Source organism: Cygnus olor, chromosome 3 (assembly GCF_009769625.2).
Source record: "Cygnus olor isolate bCygOlo1 chromosome 3, bCygOlo1.pri.v2, whole genome shotgun sequence".
In the NCBI taxonomy this organism is placed as follows: Eukaryota; Metazoa; Chordata; class Aves; order Anseriformes; family Anatidae; genus Cygnus; species Cygnus olor.
In genome coordinates, this window is record NC_049171.1 from 115,343,752 (window position 1) to 115,365,126 (window position 21,375).

The 21,375-nt window shown below is 38.9% G+C and overlaps 1 protein-coding gene across 8 annotated transcripts in view; it reads right to left on the reverse strand.

The window, feature by feature from the left end:
• The window catches only part of PLCB1 (phospholipase C beta 1), a 382,337-nt gene continuing 360,962 nt past the window's right edge, over positions 1-21,375 (reverse strand). For 5 of the 8 annotated variants that reach the window (XM_040551662.1, XM_040551667.1, XM_040551668.1 and 2 more), the window contains one exon: positions 10,481-10,804. In XM_040551662.1, coding sequence (XP_040407596.1) covers positions 10,496-10,804 — 309 coding nt within the window. In that variant the 3' untranslated portion in view covers positions 10,481-10,495. Of the gene's footprint in view, positions 3,301-10,480; positions 10,805-21,375 lie in introns of those variants that run through there. The other 3 variants (XM_040551664.1, XM_040551663.1, XM_040551666.1) reach the window with 2 other exon arrangements.

Below are 21,375 nucleotides of genomic sequence, written 5' to 3' on the forward strand. Positions count from 1 at the left end.
TTTGTGTTAAGAAATTTTTATTTGTCCTTTGGATCTGTAATGTAAGCACATAAAATTACAAGTGGAAGAAACATCATGCCACAAAATTGCATAGAATTTTTACAAAAATGTGAATTATGCCTCTGAAACAATCATAGATTGAAGAACCAAAAAATATGTACAAGTTAACTGAAATATTTCATCCTACTTTGAAAGCAAATCATCAAGGACTAATCAATCACAGACACTATTAATACAATGTACAAGAGCAACACTGATTTCAAAAAAAGGCAAGCAATGATGTCCCTTTAGTTATCTTTCAGTGAATGTTTAGTTACTACATGAGCATTAATTAACATAATTATAAACATGTTAAATCTAAAATGTCTGGCCTTCATCAGAATTTTTAAAATTCTGTTTATACTGCCAAAACAAGCTATTTTCAGTAGTGTAAAGATATCTGAAGTGCACGACCTAGTTTAATATAGACAGCTCTATTCTATACAGCAGAAAGTCCACGATACAGCATTTCCACACATTCAACACGGAACAAGGCAAATACATAAAAGGCACAAGACTTGCACATCATAAAGACCCTTTTTCATTATCTTACTCTAATTCAAGTAATATCAATATTAAATGATATCTGTTTCACTGAAATAGTTCGAACAATGCAAGATGTACAGTATTACACACTACCTTACACCTGCAGAAAGTGGCACTGTACAGATATAAAAAAATGTGAGTACAGTAAATGGTCAAATACAAACGTACTGTAAAATGACTACAGCTGATAGTATACTTAATCCAACCAGAAGGTTTTTTTTTTTCTTTTTTTAAATATAAATAAAAGGTTAATTGGTATTTCCCCAACTTTCTTCGAAGACTGTGGTGAAGTCCTGGCTCCGCTGAAGTCCATGGGAATGTAGCACTGAAATTCAAAGGAGCTAAGATTTTACCTAAAAGCCTGCACTGTACAATGAATTCTATAATGCAATAGTCTTCAGTTTTATTGTGAAGACTGCTATGAGTTTATTCTTTTAATAATTTAGACAGTATGTCATTTTTACTTTATAAAATGCAGCATTACATCTTGACTCTTCATTTTCCATGAATGATTAAGCTTGATTTCAAAGTGCAAAATAAAGATTTACAGAGGATTCACCTTCTCTAGTATTAAGATGGAAATTAGATTTTTGAATTTTATGCTCATTAATTTCATCATCATCAATCAGAATAGTTTTAATCCAAAATATGATCTTCAAACAATGTGCAATTTTCTTTCTGCTCTAAATTTAAAAAGAAACATCAAAATACTGTTCGTCTATGATTTGAACTTATATATATACACAATTATTTAACTGAAATTTTAAGCTTGATTTGTATTTTATTGCTTAAATTTAAATAAGTTACTTTAAAGTACTAAAATCCTGAGGGAAAGGAGGTAAAGTAACTTAACTGTTATAATGTATTAAAATGCCTTTCTACCTAATTGACTTCTTTCTCTGTTTGCTTTTGAATACAACGTAAGGCCCCAATCTTGCAAATGTGTGTGAACATTATTACCCCAAATAGTTCCACTGAGCCCATTGGTACGCAGTGTTGTTGATGGGAATTTGCAGGATCAAGCCGCTCCATGCAAATCTGTTTTTTGCCGTAATACACTTTTTCGCTACACGGCTGAGGGAAAAGCCTTTAGCATCACGCAGTGGCTTGGGGACAAATACGAATCCATCTGTAATGTTTCATAATTCCTACTTCTGTTAATATCGGATGCCAGAGAATAGCGTTTCTTTACCTTTCCAAATATCCTGACTTTCCTGAAGTCTCTCTGTTGTTTGATATAAATTTCTGAAAATGTGCTGTTACTTCTCTCATGCATATCATACAGTACATTAACTTTGATTGTTCTTACATTAAGAAGTCAGTTAAACGGATTAATATACATTTTTAAATAACAGTGATCAGGTTTTTATATTTTGCTTTTAAATTTCAGACCTTAGTAAAACTGAACCTCTGTCTTAAAAATAATGGAAGATTCTGTTAAATTTCAAATACTGTAGTCCTAAACATTTTATAATCCTATCAAATTCAGTAAGCTTAAAATATGATACTTAAAATCAATACTTTCGTGTCTGCAAAATATATATCAAATTTATATTCTAAAACTACTTTGATTTACAACACTAACACCACAAAAAGAATTTAATGATTCAATGACTATTTTATATCAGTATAACCCAGATGTTAGCTTTCATAAAGACTCTCTATTCACGTATCCCTGAAACTTTTCATTTGGCCAACAGACCATGCTGACTTCAAACAGAAACATGCCATGTGTGTATATAGACAGATGTGTGTGCACATATATATATATATATATATACAAACACATATGCACTCACACAGTGTAACAAACACAGACGTACACAGACACTGACAATCTCCAGGCAAATTTCTTCTCTTTGTTTTTCTCTCGTCTCCACAGTTCCAAGAATTTTCAGCAGCAAATATATTTCTTTCCACGTGACAAACATGATATCAAGACAGCAAGCCACCAGTGCTTGCAAAGCTAAAAAGGATTAAATGTTTCAGTGCAAACGTAAAATGATGGTACAGCTGTCGAGGTGCAGTTATAAAGTAGGAAACAAATACAATTAAGTACTGTTATAATATTCTCTAGGATCTGTATTAGTTTGGAGCACTTTGCGCTGGCACTTCAAAAGGAAATCTGCACACATTTGTCTCTGTTCAATACACTGGTCTTCATTAAACATTCTTAACAGTGAACATGGCCAGAAAATTACCCATTGAAAATTGGCCAAAAAAAAAAAAAAAAAAAGAGAGAGGATGATTAACATATTAATTTTCCCATTACAACTGCACTAAGCTTTAGCATAATAATAAGATGAAGAATGAGAATGAAGACCTTTGCACAATACTTTATAAAACGTTCCTTTTGGGAAATGTGCACTTGAATGCAGATTCCTCCTGCCTTCTGAAGCACTTCAGTGGCAGCTCACTTTGGGAAAGCAGAGCCAGGCAGCTGGGGAGTGGTGCGCCCTGGCGCACTGATTGTTGCTTGGGCAGTTAAAAAGTAGTATCAAACACTTTTTCTGAATTATCTTCTTCCAATTCCTCTTCACTTTGCAGAGGTTTATGATTTGATTTTCCACTGTCAGATGCCAGGGAAGAGGGGGCAGAACTGTGGTCTCCATCTTCACTGATTTTCCCTTTCATGGCTTCCTGTACAAACTCCAGAATTTCCAAAGGCAGTCTTTTGAATTTGTCTTGATATTCCTGATCAAGTTCCACCTGCAACTGCAACAAAACAAACAAGCTGTCTTCAGTTGTATCTGATGTGACTTACCTTAGATACAGCTGGGGAAAGTACCACATTAGGGGCGGGGAGGGAAATTAATAAATCATTTCTGCATGATTCAAAAATATATTCCTTTCTTTTCCATATTAGCACCACAATTATAATATGCCCATTAATAACCATGCAGCCATTGCAAAGCTGAAGGAAAGTGCAGCCCTTTGTGCATAAGGCCGGTTTTGGGTATCGTGCTCGGCTACCCAAATTCTTAAAACACTCATGGTTTAGCTGTATTGGTGCCCACAGTCCCCCTGGCTTTCACAACTCATTCAGGTATTGTAAGGATCATGGATAAGCCTTTGAAAGATCACGGCCTTAATTAAGCTTCAGGTAGCAAATCACACATTAATCACACCACAAACATTGCTCAGAGAACAATATAGTAACTTGTGCCAAATTTCTTGGGTTGGAGAAACCATTAGGAAAAACTCAGTTGTCAAGGAGAGTCAGAGAGGGAGGGAAAAAAGTTAAATTACATTTTTTAGGGCTAGATCATGGAAAGTTACATTATCTGATTAATGTAGTATGTGTCTTGGACATTACTAGGGAAAAAGTGTCATATCATCAACAGGATGCAAAAGGCATGCAGAAAGAAATCTGGCTATCAGTCTTCAGGAAGCTGTGGGCCCTTTCCCAGTATTTACTCGATTAGCCTTTGTTTTTAGTGCCCATATAAGGATCTGCATGATCCATTCTTTAAAAAAAACGTTAATGCGTATGGAAGTTTCAACTGAAGACAAAGCCAATTTTTTCATCATGACCAATCTGAACATGGCAGGAAGCAAAAGGGGTGAGTTCCAAAGCCAAATACTGCTAGCGCTCTGTCCGTCCATTCATCCACCCATCCACCCACCTTAAAAAGAGGGAGTCAGATTCTGCTAACCGTAGCTGCAGCAGTTTTGCAATAGTTTCTTAGACAATTGTATTTTGAGCTGTATTTTTTCAGGAATGTATAAAGATGCTGTGAATTCTGATTCTTCAGCTCTATGCTTAAGTCTAGTCAATCTAGTTTCAAGTATTCACCCCACTGTGATGGATCTCACCAGGTAATACAAATTTTTACTCAAACATTAGGACCTACACACACTACTCTTACCATCCATCTCCTGCCCACAGCATGTGACTTTACCACTACACCTCCCTCTGAGCCCTTCCAATGCCACTCCCTGTGCTTCTGTCCTGCTTTTCATCCTGCATCTCTGACTTTTTTTTTGTGAGGCCTCTTCTTTCTCCTTTCTCCTGATGTGCAGATCAATGTCCTTAGCCCACCTGGTCTAGATCTACATTAGACAAATTTTGCAGCTTTTCTTCTTCAGTATCTATGATCTAGCCTTTTCCTTTTGTTTTTTCTTCTAAAGCTCATTCCCTGCCTTGTTTTTGGCAATCTTCCTGCTGTTCCAGCATCCATTTCCCACCTTGGCATCACATTGCTGATAAACACCAACAAGTCTGGGGCATAAATGGTTGCATTAAATACACCATGCCGCTAAAATAAACGTTTGTGTCAACAGTTATTCAATCACTACCATAGTACCCTTCTTTCACATGGTACTCTTCTTTTGAACTCTTGTTTTTTGGCTTTATGTCTAGATATTTTGAAGGGATATTCCTTTTGTCTCTGTTATGATAACTTTTCCAACAGTAATGTGTTATCAGAGAGAGAGAGAAACCATGCTGTAAGCATGGTTGGCAGGAAAAAACCCACAAACTATGCTGATTGTCCCTCATTGCCCACCGCAATCCATGGGAACACAGTGTCCAAGCACTCCCCCCCCCGCCAGGCATCACCTAGCTGAAGCTCCTCTAGGGACAGGCAGCCCTGCACACTATTTTTTTTTTTTTAATCTAAGAGTGAAGGGAAAGGCTCTAGAGCACTGGAAGACAAGGCTTTATGTAAGGACATTAAATTCTTTACACAGGAACATCTGAGCCAGAGGTGGGGATGAAGGGCTGCTCTACCCCCCACCTCATTGTTGTATGTGGAGGAACTGAACTTGTACATTTTGGACACTTCTGGTATAGAAAGATGCATGTAAAATCAAAAGTCAAAGAAAATCTCCTGGCTCTCAACTTCCTTCAGAACCTTGATTTGCTTAATTAGGTTCAAGAGCAATAGAAATAATTGAAATCCCTCAGAAACAGAACCTTTTCTGAGCCCAGTGCAACCATAAGCATGTTGTTATAAAGCAGTTGAGCCTAATATTCACCTCCTAAGTGCCTCCAGCGGATAATCCCCCCTAAGTCGAGTATTTAATAGAAATGACATGAATCTGGAGCTACCTCTCTCTCTTCAGTGTCTCCAGAGACAGTCTATATAGATATCTAATCATGAAAAGGTTGAAGTTAGTTGAGAAGGAGCAGACAGTAGACAAGGAGGGTTGATTAAAACTGTAACAGTGTGTAAAAATGAGGTTTTTTTTTGATTTTAAAGGCATCATCAGTCTTTCCCCCTGCTCAGCTTCAAACAAGCACCTCAGAGCCCATTCCCTGACTCCCAAGCTATCACACAGGACTCAGCTGCAAAGAAGAGCACAACGGGTGAGGCTGGGCACACCACAGCCATCCCACTGCCAGACCCAACAGCTCACTGAGGTCCTTTTCAGTGAGCCCGGGGGTTGCAAACCTGCATCACTCACAATGCTTTAGCCATGTGTTTTGCCTTAAACCACCAGCCCCTAACAACACTGGCAAACAGCTGTGGGTCAGGGTTAAAGAAACAAGTTGCTTGCTTAAAACCTGACTCGAAAAACCTAGCTGTTTTTTAAGTCTCAGTGTCCTTGTATCAGACAACGATAATGATATTTTGTGGCCCTACAGGGAGATGACTGTTCATGCACGAATGGGAGGTTGTCCTCCCATTAGTAGCAGTAGTCTTGTACATCTTTTATTCGTCTTTCTGACTCTGTGACAAAGTGCCACGCCAGGTACCATTATGAAACACCAGCTGAAACGGGCTGGTATTGCCTAGAAGTACATGTAGCCTTTTGCTGCTGGCCACCCAGCTGCTTAAAGTATCCCTGTAACCCTGTCCTGCTGCGCACTGAAGACTCTTGGACCGATAAAGCACAAACTGAATAAGTGGCAAAGGGCAGATGGGCGTGTGGGTGTGTATATAAAAAGCTCTCTGCACAACCAGCACCCTACCAGCCTCTGGTCCAGTGTGCTCTTACTGTTCAGTTTGCTGTCCACTTGGGTTGCTTCCCATTGCAAGTCCACCTATCTGCATTTCTCTGCTCTGTAGCTACTAAGCAAGGTGACGAACAACTGCTTTTAGGATTTTAGTGCCTGACAAGGAGGGGAAAATGAGACTAATGATTAGATGGGCAGATCATTATCTAGACCACTATTCCATTAACACATAACAACCTTCTTCCTTGTGTTAGCTCACTACTTGCCCTCTTACTGATCCTCTGGCCTCTCTTTAAACCCCAACAAAAAAACCTGTACTGATCAATGTAACCTGTGATCAATCTTGTGGAGGTTGGAAACATTATTTCTTGTTCAGGTAAATCACATTCCCATGTATTTCATTTACAGGCAATTACCTAATACTTTAAAATTTGGAGCTGTCATTACATGCTTGCAGTGGAGTCCTTGGGGATATGAGATGAATACATTACACTCTTGAAGGCTGTGGCCGAAAGCTTTAACTCTTGCATGTACATTTCTATCTACCTACCCTTTTTTTTCTTATCAAATGGTGCTAGTTAAAAAAGAAAAAACAATCAGTTGATGCTTACACCAGCTTTACAAAATGGTTATGTATCAGTTTTGTTACCCCCAAATTACAGATGAAAGCAGAGAGATTAAACTTAGGCAGGGATAAAGCTCATGATATGCCATCCTCAGCTGCAACTGGTTAGAAAGGGGTTCTTCTCCACTCTATATGACTGTTTATCAAACTCCATCAAAACCCATCATGACAGGCCTGAAACTGTCTGTGGACAACGGGGACACCAAGTTGTCCTTCATGGAACTTGTATAGTTTGTGATTATATGCACCACCGCTCCAGATCACAGTAGGTATGCTGAGGCTTTGATTACAACTGTCCTGCCTCTGTTACCTGTACCCCACAAGGGTTCCTTCAGGCAGCCCGTGCCAGAGGGTCCCTTTTGACTTTAGCCAGGCGTTGGGCAGCATGGGTGGCCGATGGGCCTGGGCTCATGCGTCTCTGTGCCCCGGAATAACAAAATCTGCAGTCTTTGAACCTCAGCTCCAACCAACGCAGCAGCTAGCCACATGGACAGCAAATGTGCAGGGCTTTACATGACTAAGCCTGTGCTTCAGCGAGCAGAGCTCCTGGCGGCCAGCCAGCTGCCCAGCTGATCGGCTCACATTCCCTTTCATTTCAAAGGGCTCTTTGGCATCCTTGGCTACAACTGCTTTCCAAAAAGGGTCATCATTCAGAGAAAGGCCTCAGCAACACTTCCTTGGAATGTGGGAGGTGAAAGTGAATATGGCCATACAGCTTAAAGCAAGGAAAATGCACTCAGGGAAGGAAACAGATGGTATTATGAAAGCTCTTTATAGCACTTATACCTAGCTATTATTATTAAGCATACCAAAATAACAGCATTAAAATAGTGACCATAGGATTAAAAACAGTAACTTTGATCAATAAAGAATTACAGAAGCAGAAATTGTGGTTTCAGAGTATCCCAATCAATCCCCTCTAGACTTCTGAATACTTGCAACGTGATCTAATGAACTTCTGTTTCTACCAAGAACAAAAATAAAATGATCACATGAAAAATGCAACGTGCTGCCAACACAAGTCACCAGGAGTGCTGAAGTTCACGTAGAGTGTTTTGGTTAAAAGAACTTGGAAAATTAGAAAATAAATATATTGAACCCCTTAGTCTTTAATTACATTTAGGTTACTTGATTTAGGGTACATTTAGGGTACTTGATACTATCTCGCCATTAATTTTAAGCTTAGAATACTGAGCTCCTCTTTTCTCACTACCTGAAATAGATCTCATCCCTCATCCCCTGTAGAAAAGCAAACAAGCTGGGATAATTAGGTATAAGAATCTAATAACAAGCTACCAAGAAGTTTCAGGTGTGGAGGAAAGTTAAGAAAACCTTTGCGGTAGCTCAACCCATGGGAAGCCGTTATCTGCACAAGCACAAATATTTCTGTTTTTGGGCAACTGGATCTAGGATTGCAGCTGGCAGGAGCAAAGACCTTACTGTGTGCAGTAAATAAAACTAGTGGACTAAAATTTGACCCCAGCTGTCTCCAGTGAGTATGTGTGTGGTCATGGAGACCCAAAGAGTTCCCAATCTTGTTGTAATTGGAGCATCTATACAAGAATCACACACAACAAATTTGGGAATGCATCTGTGGGCTGATGCAGTTGCCAGGGTCATGTGAAAGTCTATTACATCTTCCCCACAGCCAGCCTCAATGGCTTGAAGACAACAGACTGACACGCAGCTGGCTGACAGGCAGCACCACTTCCATCCGACCTCCGACCTCTACCTTGGCAGCCTAAGGGAAATTGTGGGGGAAACCATGTCCAACCTCTCACCCTCCTGTCACAGCAGGAAGTTTGAATACTTTGAAGTTGTTAACATGAGTATTGCTGCTCCTTCCCTTTGCACCTCAAAAGGGGCATTTCGGAAGTTAGTAAACGCAGTGATTTCCAGACTATTTTCCCTTCTCTTCCTTCCCCGTACAGCTTGGTAGATTGCACACTTGGTCTGCGCAGCAGAGTGACCACATAGTATCATTCCCCTGATGTAAGATCCCATCCCTGAGGCAGTTATCTAACGTAAAACCAACCCACTATCACACAAGGACTGAGATTCATCCAGATCACACATTTTTAAAAAATATATTTTCAACTCAAAATAACGGAAAGGTCACTACCTGAAAAGCACCTAAAGAACTAATCTTAAAAATGTTTTGAGAAAGTTATGTCTAAAATACAACTGGTTAAACATTTTGGTGGAAAAAAATAATCCACCAAATGTGATTTTGTTAATCAAAAACATTCATGAAGGCCTTATTTGTTTTGATGAAGTTCTTCCAATGAAAAATATTTAGTATGACTCAAAATAAACTTTTCTTAGTCTCAGATTTTCCATACTGCTTGCAATTTTTCTGTAAGGCCAATTTTCTGAGTTTTGTGCTCCTTTTAGCCTTTCTTTTTAATCTACATTATTTTGCATTATTCATAAATATTTTCTTACCCTGATCATGCTCTTTCTAGCTGTGAGTGATGAAGGAATTATGAATAAAAAATAATCAACATTACCTGGCTTAACAATCAAGATAAAATGCACGCTGAGGACTAAACAGTTCAGTATCTCCAGCAATGTCTGACTTTCCCAGAAGAAACCCTTTATTCTCAAGCTTTTGAAAAGATTTTAATGATTTTTGAATTCTAAATCCAAACGTGAAAAAATCGTAATTAGCATTATTTCCCCTTGAGGTTGAGAGTATCAAAATGTCAAAACAAATGACTTTTTTGGTACATGGTTACTATATTTGTTTACCAGTTGCACTTTGATACTGATTTGTATCTCTAATTTCTGTGGCACTACCAACATGCAGTATAAGATTTAGTGGCACAGAAATACTACCCGTTCTTTTTTTTTTTTTTTTTTTGATGATAATCTCAACTGCATTAATTTCTTCTATGCAATTTCATCAGGATGCATTCTGACAAGAATTAATAACCAGTCTCTACATGATTCGTTGCAAAAGGGTGACTGCAACCTCTACAGGACATTTCTGTTTAGCATAGCTCCCATTTTCCTTTTCACATATCGTTGGAACTAACTATTTATTTTGTTAACACCAGTGACACTGATGTCTTCACTGGTCAGTGAAAGCATACTGCAACAGAAATACTGGTCTGAGATTGCAGGCCCTTTCTCACTCCTCCCCCGTTTCTCTAAATCTGCTAAAGATCCAAATATTGTTTTTCTTCCTGCAAATGTTTGACCCATATGCCTAAAGATAATTTTGAATAGAGGATTTGGGGCTTTTAAGACTGCATCAGACAACAAATATGCATAATGTCAGTGACCTCAGTTTAGCTTCCAAAAGAGCGCATACAGGACTCCTGGATTAAGGGTACAGAGAACAAGCAAGCTGCTGTTCTGCAGCTTTTCATTTTCCGAGCTTACTTAATTAGAAAGCCATTCTGGAGAGATACAGCATTAAAAGACATATGAGTAGCAAGAATTGTTAAAAGCAGATGGAGGTTCAATAACAGGGAGAGTGAAATTGAGGAACAGAGCTCAGGGATCAAGTGATTTATAGGCAGCAATTTTTGTTTAATTGGAAACAGGAGGACTTTCTTATTAAGAACCATGTTACTCCTTCCACTAAGCAGATTTCTGCTGGGAAGACAAAGGAGTAACCACTGCTTACTTGTCCTGGTGCCTCTTGCGGCCTTGGTCCCTCTGTGGGGCTCAGCATGCCATGGGGTCTGCAGAAAGCAGTGACTCGAGGTGAGGCTGATGGGTTTGGGAAGACCCAGGACTCCTCTACAGGCATTTCCCCAAAGTGATATACCTGCATCTGCCATGTAGAAGAATGGCCCAAAGAAAGCAGCTGGGAAATGCAGTTTCTTGGAAAGCCGGAGCTGGGGATGCTGAGTTAACATCGCTACATGTGCAGAGCTCATTAGAGGGCAACGGAGAGTTGAAGGAAAGTATTTTCTCTTTCTCCCAGCAACCGTAAGCAAGTGCTTAAAGGAACATACCACTGTGTTAACGTTTGGGCTTAACTCAAGGACGATATAGCTAAATGTGAAAGAAAGCTGTTAGGTAGCTGAGGCCTTATCTCAAAAGATGCTGGTGCATGGTATCGTTAAAGAAAATCTAAAGGCACTCTGTAACAGAGACAGCATGGATACACGCATTGCACTAGGTAAATGACAGCTGGTGTGGTCTTTACACGGAGTGGAAAGCTCCCATTAATGATTCCTGTCCTCAGACAAGGACATCTCAGTTTTGCTGCACTCCCACCACTGCCTTTACAAATAATGGTTACTTTTCAGACCACGACAGATATAAGTGACACCAACTTCAGGACTTTCTGTCCGTTAGCCCCACCTCGAACCCTTTTTCTTCCACATAAAACTTCCTAATCCTTCATACAAGGTCTAAGACACCAAGCTAATCTTATCCTGCATGGTCTTAGTGCTACTCCTGACTGAGATCATGGGCCCTTGCTCAGGGGTAGCTGTATTTTCAACTGACCCACCCCTGGTTTCCCATGTCAACAGGTTTCACCGTCCAGATACTCTACTTTAGAAATTGCCCCAACACACGCTTGAAAAAATCAATATAGCACCTGAAGCCCTTTATAAGCCAAGGAATCTAGAAACTGTATATTGTGCTATCTTCCCTTCTTCATATGCTCCCTATTTGACATCCCCTGACTGCTATCTTCCATGTTTCAGCTTCCTGTCTCTTCTTATTAAAGCAAAGGTGATTTGCTGCACTTTCCCCAATGTACAACAAGTCCCCATATAAATGAGTCCTTTAATATCTGCTGTCTCAAGGCATTAGACTGTAACCTTAGGGCCTTCATCAATCTGTGTCTCCACCTTTATTAACTGCAACTTCAATTAAACCAATGGGACTGCAAAGAAACCTGGGACCTAGGCTCCTAGGTTTTAACACTCTCATAAAGAAACTCATATCTTCTTTCTGTATAGTAAAGCAACATCTGTTCCAAGAGCTAATTAAAAAGTAAATGTTTGTGATGAGATGTCTATTGGTGCCCAGATTATGTATGTATTATATACACACATGCCTGCACTGTACTGCTGATGAAAACTTTTGAGTTAGAGAAGTTCCTTGCAGCAAAAGCCTAAAATGGTGACTTTTTCCTACTGGCAGTTATATTATTGTTAGTAATTTCAGATCTCTTGCATTTTCTTTAAAGAGAGAGCTTGTACTGAATTCTGTGGGAGGATTTTCTTCACAGTAACTTTGTTTCCTATTTCTTCATCAGGGCAGCAATTTATTCTCATGCAAAGTCCTCCTCTGTGCCTTGTAAGCTGTATATTTGGAATCGTTCTTTTTGATGAGTATTTTGTGTAATTGTTTCTTTTTGTGGATAAAATGCTTTCTTAAGCTGTCAAGTGTTTTTTGTTGTTGTTATTGACTGTATAAATATGTGACCTATGCATCTCATGATGCATATCAATAAATATAAATAATTTGAAAATAATTTGAGCTGGTATGAATGGGAAAAAATCCCTTCTTCATGAATATGTATAATATTTTCGGGCTAGATTCTGCTCTTTTTCATTATCACCGGAGAAAGTTAACTTCACTGTAACCAGAAGAGAATCTGCTCTGTTTCAATGCAATAAATCCAGAGAAATTCCACTGAAGTCTCATCTATCAACAGATACTGCCCTTAGTTTATTGGGATGGATCCAGGATGAATAACTTTAGTGACATAGCTCAAATGGAGCTTCTTAATTGGTCCTTTCTTAAAAAAATACTGTCCATATTTTGGGTACTGTCTTCAAAACAAGCAAGAAAAACATCAGTGCATCCATTACCTTCTGATGGTGATTTTTTTCATTTCCATGTTGCACCCCGTAAACAGGCAGCTGACTGTCCAATAGCACAAGCCTTGAAAGAGTAGCAGTATTGCAACTCTCAGCTCAAGAGGCCATAACAGTCCCTTGGAAACTCCTTTTAAATGACATCTGGAGGTTATAACAGCAACAATATAGTCCAGAAATACTTCAAATCCCGGGTGGACCAGAGGACACGAGGCTCTCAGAGCCGTGCAGCACCAGAGCAGCTGAGTAGGGTGTCTCCTGGGGGTCCTGGAATCCATGGGGCCACTTATATAATGTGTTTTGCCTAAAAGTGGTGCTGTTCTGCAGAGTGCAAGGTTCTGGCTATTTTTGAAAGAGGAGAGAGACAAGACAAGAAATCTTCAGGTGCTTAAGGCCTCCTGTGCAAGGGCTCAGGAGCTGATGAAGTACAGACCTGTAAAAACAGTGGTGAAACCCACATCTTTTGGATCCTTGCCTAAACTGAACTCTGAATACAGTTTAACAAAGTGCTTTTCAGTCTCTCATATCCACCTTGCTAACGGATAATTATAGTGTAGCCTGTGTCTGACTCTTGGCAGGACATCTCTAGCAATCCCATCAGTATTGCAGAAAATTCCCTCTGAGCAGAGAGAGTGCTTCTCAAACATAACAATGAAATGAAAAGGAAATAAATAATTTATTTCTCTGTCTCTCTCTAGAGGCATCCCTGTGCTACTCAATGGAAAAGGAAGAGAGGCATCCTATGATTAAGTCTGGCACCTCCTTTCGCTGTGATAGTCTGCTCTGCCCTCCTACTCAGCCCAAGGTCTCAAGCCTGTTTAGAGTAGTAAAAGCTCTGAACACACACTGAGGTCTGTGCATCTTGAGATAGCATGCTTCTTAAGCTATATGCTCAGTATAATTTCCATGTCATTGATTATTGTCAGGGAACTGCAAGGAGTTTTAGAAGCAAGCCGGCATTAGTTCAAAAATAATCATGCTGATAAAGTCTTATAACTCGCACTGACTATACCTCTTCATATTAGAAATTCTCTGCAGGATGGAACCTCACTGAAAAGTGTGCTTGGAAAATTACTGAGCAGTCAGTCCTTCTGTTAATATCCTGTTAAAATGAATGTTTTTAAACTAGAAAGCAAGCACTCTCTGAATAAAGATCAAAGCCTCAGAAGTTTCTTCCAAAATCTTTTCAAGTAGTTGCAGCTCTGTAATCCTTTGTAACAATGAAGGCTATTCCAAAATATTTCCAGCTCACTAGCAACGTGAATCTAGCTTCCTCTTTACTATTAGTAGAGACACACATCTCCCCAAATGATGAGCCAATTTAGCAACCAACCTATTATTCTCTAACATAACCTAATGAAAAAAATCTATTTAGGATCTAACTCAGAGGTATCAGACACACACAAATGTATGCAGTCAAATGTGCATATGGTAGTAACATTAGGCAAACACTGGCAAATATTTCTACTATTTATTGCAATGTCTCAATTCAAGCAATGTTCTTCACTTCCTTTGGAATTAGGCAGTGGGGCAACTGCCACGCTGCCAAATAAATCCAGATATCATTTCTGATCATTAGCCCTACCTCTGACCGCTGTTTGTCTTTCTTCAAAGAAGGTTGTGGAAAGACAAGAAAAATGAAACATTACAAACTAAGATTTTCTTTTGAGAGAGTAGTGTGCAACTTTTGTTTCAGCGAAGTAGCCTGTTCTGCTCTAACACCCACATATCCCTGAACATACCAATAAAAGGAAAACTTCATTTGACATGCAAAGGACTTTTTAAAAAGAAAATTACCTGTATCACACTTTGCCCACTTTGCCATTTCAGAAGTTTGACAGTGTATATTATCTTTCCCAGAAGACAATTAGAGGTTAAGTGGATGAATGACTGGATGATAAGCATATTCTTTTCTAGCTATCTATGTCTTAACCTGTTCGGTAAATATTTTTTAAAATAAATTAGAATTAGCTAATTTTGAAAATTAAGATACAGTCTCTCAAATCATTTAGGTGCTCTAAAAGCTTTCAACTTTTAAGCTATTGTGCTAAAATTGGAAATTTAAATATGCTTTCTGCTACCCAGAGCTTGAGGCAGGTGTTGATCAAATGATTAATAAATGTAAATACTTGTAATTTGATAAAAGCAACATCTTCAAGACCAAACACGAAATTTCTTAGGTGCTTGAAGAGCAACCCAAGAGAGATAGCTCAGCTATTCATGTCTTGGATGGAGACCGCTTTGGGAAGGCAATAAAACAGAAGTACACAAGCACATTTTCATCTCACAGCTGAGTTTTATATTGACTGCTACTCTGCTTCACAGGTGGGGTTAGGTGACTTTTTATTTTTATTCATTTTTCACAGTTTATTTGTCAAAAAAAAAGTTTTGGCAGGGTAATCTATACATTTTTGAACTGCTGTCCATGATTTTAGCCATCTCAGAATGAATTACTGTAATGCTCTCATTTTTTTTTGTTAGTAAAAACATTAGAAAAAATCAACGTGTTTTACTTCTTGAAGGCAAAATGTTCAAAACCACGCAACTTTGGCATTACTATGTGCCTAGCAGAAGTTTAACAGTGGACACACAGCTACTGTCCTTCACTTTCCATCTTGCAGGAATAATGATTTAGTACTTTGGCCTTTCTACTTCCAAGAGGGCAGTGTAAGGGAAGTTGAGACTGAGCTTAACAATGACAAAAAGTTGGAACTCGATTTAAATTCATTATATAATTAATATTAAACTAAGTTGTACCATTGCTGTTAAGAATGCAAAGTCTGACGTTGGTAATGGCTGCTCTATGTCCATATACTACTGCTATCTTCATTTCTCTCTACTTCCATCTTTTTTTCATCCATATACCCACCACTTCTCATTGTTTCGTGCTATATTGCACAGCACACTATTTTACTTTTTTTTTTTTTTTTTGACTTGGGGTGCAAAATTAGTATGGAATTCTTATTGTACCTCTTAAAACTTTACAGCTCAATGTAAGAGCCGCATAGCCCAGAGGTTCAACCTCATTAAAAATAGCCTGAAGGCTTTTACTTTCTGATACTACAATGAACTTAAAAGGAAAAATACCTCTTCTTGTCTGTACTGCTATTACTGGATTAAGGAGTACTATGCAAAGGGAGGTTAATGGAGCTATCCTCATGATTAAGTTCAAGGGATTAATGTTTCAGTTCAGCTGTTTTTTATTTAAACATTTTTTTCAAAGGTCATATTAACACTAACTATCACAAACTCAGGCAACTCTCTAATTACCCATCAAGTTTAAATGAGCCATGCAGAAAACTTTATTTCAATGTTTAGCAAGCATCCTGCAATGCAAAAACTGACATATAAGGTAACTCATAATGCTAGATAAACAACAAAAAGCTTGTCCCAGTGCTGCACGGAGTAGGTTGGCTTCATTCCTGTTAAGAGGCAAAGCCAAAGTTCATTTATGTTTACAAGAAGACAGTGATTGACTTTGATGGGTTTTGGATTTACAGTACCAGCAACATTTTAAATACAGGCAAAAACTAACCAGGTCAAATGAAAGAAGCATCAGCACTAAATAGCACAAAGTGCACACTCTTTCCCAAACAGAGATCCAAAGCTAATCAGGATTTTCAACTATCTTGACTTAGCAACTGAAGGTAGCTGCAAAGCACGAAAGAGTTTAGGAAACAGGGCCAGGTTGCTGCTTAAATTCCAGGCCTGTTTCAACAGACAGGTAGAGACAACAAATTCCTGTGGAAAAGGTCAGATGCCATTCTCATGTCCAGACCCACCGATCTTTTTCTCTCTGCATGCAACCTGATGTGGGTTTCTGTCGAGCACCTAAGCTCCATGAAGAAGGGAAGCCTCTGAAGGTGTTTTGCCGCTCTTTTAGTTAGTATGGGTGAACAACTACCGCCCTTACCGTGCTGCAGCCAAACCAGCCAGTAGAGATCCCCAGGTCAGCTGTTCCCAAGTGTGGTGGAATATGTTCAATGGGCTATGCTGACAGAAAACATGCAAATCATAAACACAGAGGAGCACTTGCATGTTGAAGTCTGCTCTATGGTATATTTTTCACCTTGCAGTGCAGTTGGACATCTTAAAGTCCTCTTGAACAGATTGGTCAATGATACTGCCACCAGCACACTTTGTTTTTGCAGTCAGACCTCTTGCCAAGGAAGAGGAATATATTCCCTAGAAGGTATAGCCAGCAGGTACAGGAAAATAAGGAATGCCACAACTTACTAACACTGGACAGTGATACCTTCATACTGGTAACAGCTTGCTGTATTCAAGAGAATGGGCTGAAGAGGGAGAGTCCATGCTTAATTAGAGAAAACATTTCCTTTAGAACACAGTGTGAAGCTGCAGGTTTGAGAAGGACGCAAAGTACCTTTTGTCTGTGGTGTCCTATCCTGTATAGAAAGATTCAGGCACAGCCAGTCAAGAACAGCATGATGGGCCCAATGAGAAAGAGCAGCCCCCAGAAAGGTGGATGAGTACCAGCACCACGAGGAATCGGTTCCTTCAGTACCTTCCTTTCCCACAGGTCTCAGTGTGCAGAGACCACACCGGGGCCTCCTCCCGCTCTCAAGCCTATTACAGGAAGAGTGAGCTTTTCTATTGACATCAGTGTGTGCTGGATTTGGTCCCTGGCCTCTCTCCTTCTGAACTTAATATAGTTCATCCAAGTTTAGTTCACCAGAGGGTCAAGCTTGAACTGAGATGAATCCCATGGAACTTCACAAAGTCCTTTGCTTTTTTTTTCCACTAAGATGCCACCAAAATGTATAACATGACCTCCTTAGAGCTCTGATTTGTTTTTAATCTGATTTCATTTGTGTGTATCACTGTTGGTAGCCTCTATCTTGTAAAAGTTTTGTACTCTGCAAAACCTTATTTAAGAAAAAGAATTGGCAGTATAACCAAACCACTTTCCATTAAAAGAACTTATCTTCTTAATGCTCTATCTGTATTTTATTATTACTGCGGTACTTGACATCTTCCAAAGGCATTAAGAAGTTCTTGAGAGGTCTTATAACTTTACAATGTATTCTGTCACGCCAGTTCTGATCACAGTCTAGTTGAAGATAAGTTTAATGAACACTAGAAAAATACACGTCTCGCATGGAAAGTGATTCAGTTATTTGAGAAAGCAACAGTATACTTTGAAAACACTTGTTGCTTGGGTTAAAGCTCTATTTAAAACATGTGTAAAGTACACATTTTACTGAGGATAACGGAGACTGATTTTGAATTTGGGGAGTATTCCAAATGATGGTAGGCAAGTATCAGAAATAACTAAGATTGTTTACTTGCAAAAAAATCTTTTAGAACAATGACTTATAAAATACCATCTTTTCTGCATCTAATGCAAATGGATTTAGAACTATAGAACTACAGACAAGCATTAGATTTAGTAATGGTGAGTGGATAAGCAAGTCAACTGCTACTCTATATAACAGTAATAAGATTATTCTGAGTTACAGGAGTTATTCCTAAGGAAAAAAAAATTAACACATGTTATTTAAACTTTCTTACATGTCAATTAGTTTGAAAATAATAAGTCTTTAGGCTATCCATTAATTGCAGCACTGTAGACACAATCTGTATTTAAAATTATGCAGTGAAAATTAAGCCAAAGCACCAAGCAGTCTTGGCTAACAAAAAAGATTTCCTCAGCCCTTTGGATAAAGAAGGAGAGATAATGGGGGCACTGAATTCACAAGAGAACTCTTTCTCAGTTTACTATTCTCTGCTTGTCACATGTTAACACAGACTACTGAAGCCACAAGCTGTTATCCACGTGTTTAATTTGCAGTGTTGCATTTTCAGTGCATTCATTTTCTGATCATACGGTATGACTGTTTTCAGACAAAAAAGAAAAGAATTCCAGTGATTAATGCAAAGGAAGGACAGCAACGTATATAACCTGAAGAACAGCTGATTAAGAAGATTCTGCCACAGGATCATTTACAAGTGCAAGGTAAATGTAGATGGGAATTTTAAGTAGTTTAGCTACTCTTTTTTAGAAGACAGAGGGAGGCTGGTTGCAGAAGAACATCTATACATCAGGAGAAGTCACCAGTTTTAGTTTCTACTTGCTGTTATGGCTCTAGGCTCTCAAAGAAGGCTTCAAAGCACTCTTTTACGTCTTACTGTCTTTACAGAATAGATCTTATTAAAACAGAAGTTCCCTTGTCTGGACATATTTTGCTGCAATGATGTGCTGAAACTACAACTTGGCATTTGTACCATTATAGCTGGTTCACGCTGGCATTTGTCAGAGGTACACAGCATGGACTGCCACATCAGTCACAGCTACTGACTGCAGCCGCTATCCTCAGTGGCAGCAGTGATGGGAAGTAGAATTATTTTTAAAAGTGCAGCTATTAATTGATAGGTATTTTTTCCTGAGTCTTGTATGCCTGCAGCATCCATGAGGAGTCAGAGAACATTCAGCTGAATGGTGTCTTCCTGCCACAGAAATTAGGAACAAGCAGCTGAAATATTCTCTGTTGGAAAGAATGTCAGATGGGGGTAATCAGAACGTATACCTGGGAATGATGCTTCTTTAAAGTCAGACAAACCGAAACAAACAGGTTGCTATCTTAAGTCTTCTCTGTGTGCTACACCAACAGCTACCAAGCTGTTACACCTTACTGTCTCTGGTATATTGCACTTAATTATACTATTACTTGATAAGAAAAGGCAGAGCATCGGGCAGTTACCTTTCTGTGTGTAATACAGCTCTTTATCCTCAGACAGTAGTGATTTATATTTCTGTGCCTGGAAAATGATAAACTCTTTGACATGCAGCCTAGCCACTGTGAGATTTCCTACTGTCAGTATCCTGACATGTAAGTTGGTTAAAAAACACTCTAAGATGTTCTCTACTATATGCATGTTTATTTTAAAAGTGCTCCTCTAAATGCTCATTAAATTGTTATAGGAGGGAAATCAAGGTGAATACCGAGTCTATTCTCTTATGGCACATCTGTGTGTTTGTGGGTGCATATACTCACAAAAATATGGGAAAAATAAGAGGGCATCTGACTATTTTTATGTAAATCAAAATACTGATTTCACTGGCATAAACAGAGATTTTCTATAAAAATTCACGTTACTGAAGTATTCATACCAGACCCAGGTAAAGAAAGGGTCTTTGGTGAGATGCTTGTCTTTTTTTTTTTTTTTTTTTCTGATCTCCTGCATATTACTGAAGGAGAGGCCTGCTGAAAAATCTCTGGGTACTGACAGAACTGGACATGAAAATGGACACTGTCATGGTGGTGACCCCTGACAGTTGTCCACACTAGGAAGAAAGGGTGGTGAAGCTTACTTGCCCAGAAAACTTTTGAAAAAGGAACACAGCAGGGCACAGGATACTCTCAACTTCTTAGCAGGCAGCATTCATATTTGCAATGCATATGCTCCACTTTACTTGTGTTTGTATAGGAAGACAGACACCTATTTCACATAAAAGATCTCTGAGCAAGCTTATTGCCTTTTCACATTATATCAATTCCTGCAGCTGCCAAGAGAGATGACCTTGGCCTGGATCAAATCCTCAAACAAGGTTTATATCACTTAACTGAATCTACTTTGAGGGAGCAGCAGCCATTAAGGAGCAGCTGATATTACAAGAAATTAACTCGAGACTTAAAAAAAAAAAATCACCTAAAAAGTAAAAAACAAACGAACAAAAAAACAAGTAATAACTTAAAAATTGAATTAATTTTCAATCAACTAGTATTTTCTAATGTGAGCCACAGTAGTACCTGACTGAATACAGATGGGAATGAAGGGTATTCCAGGCCAAGAGGAGACATTAACACTGACATGGAACTGGGGAGAAGTTACTGCAGAGTTTATTCCATTATGCCACAGAGAGCATGAGCCCCTGCTCAGAATTACAATGAGTCTTTGAGGAAAAGACTGACAGCGAATTATCATTCCCAGGAGGTTCTGTAATTTCCATGCTACTTAGCATTACAGACTCATACACCTCTCACACCTCAACTTCAGCAGGATCCAAGCTAAGCAATATAAGATGTATTACTAAAAGAAAAGGGAAAGAATTAATTGCTTCCAAGGCCATCAGTCCGATCAGGAATACTGATTCCCAAAACCTGATCTGGGCTTTCAGATTTTTCAGCAGAAAAGATCACTCTGAGAGCAGAAATATTACACTGAGATCCCACTGACCTATGCAACCCTGCAAAATACAGCTCTGAGCCAAACAGATACTTCTGAATATCCTGGTATTAAATAATCTCAAGAAGAACATCAGGAGATAATCTATTCTATATACTAATGGTTTCTAGAAATACTAACCTTCAGTATCAGCAGTTGGTGAAATAATTTACCCTATGTGCTTCAAGCTGTATGTTTTATTCAGGCATTAACACCTACTTTGTGAAAATAAAGATGTCAGAATGTGAGCTACCACATGCAATATCATTCCCACAGGCCATACA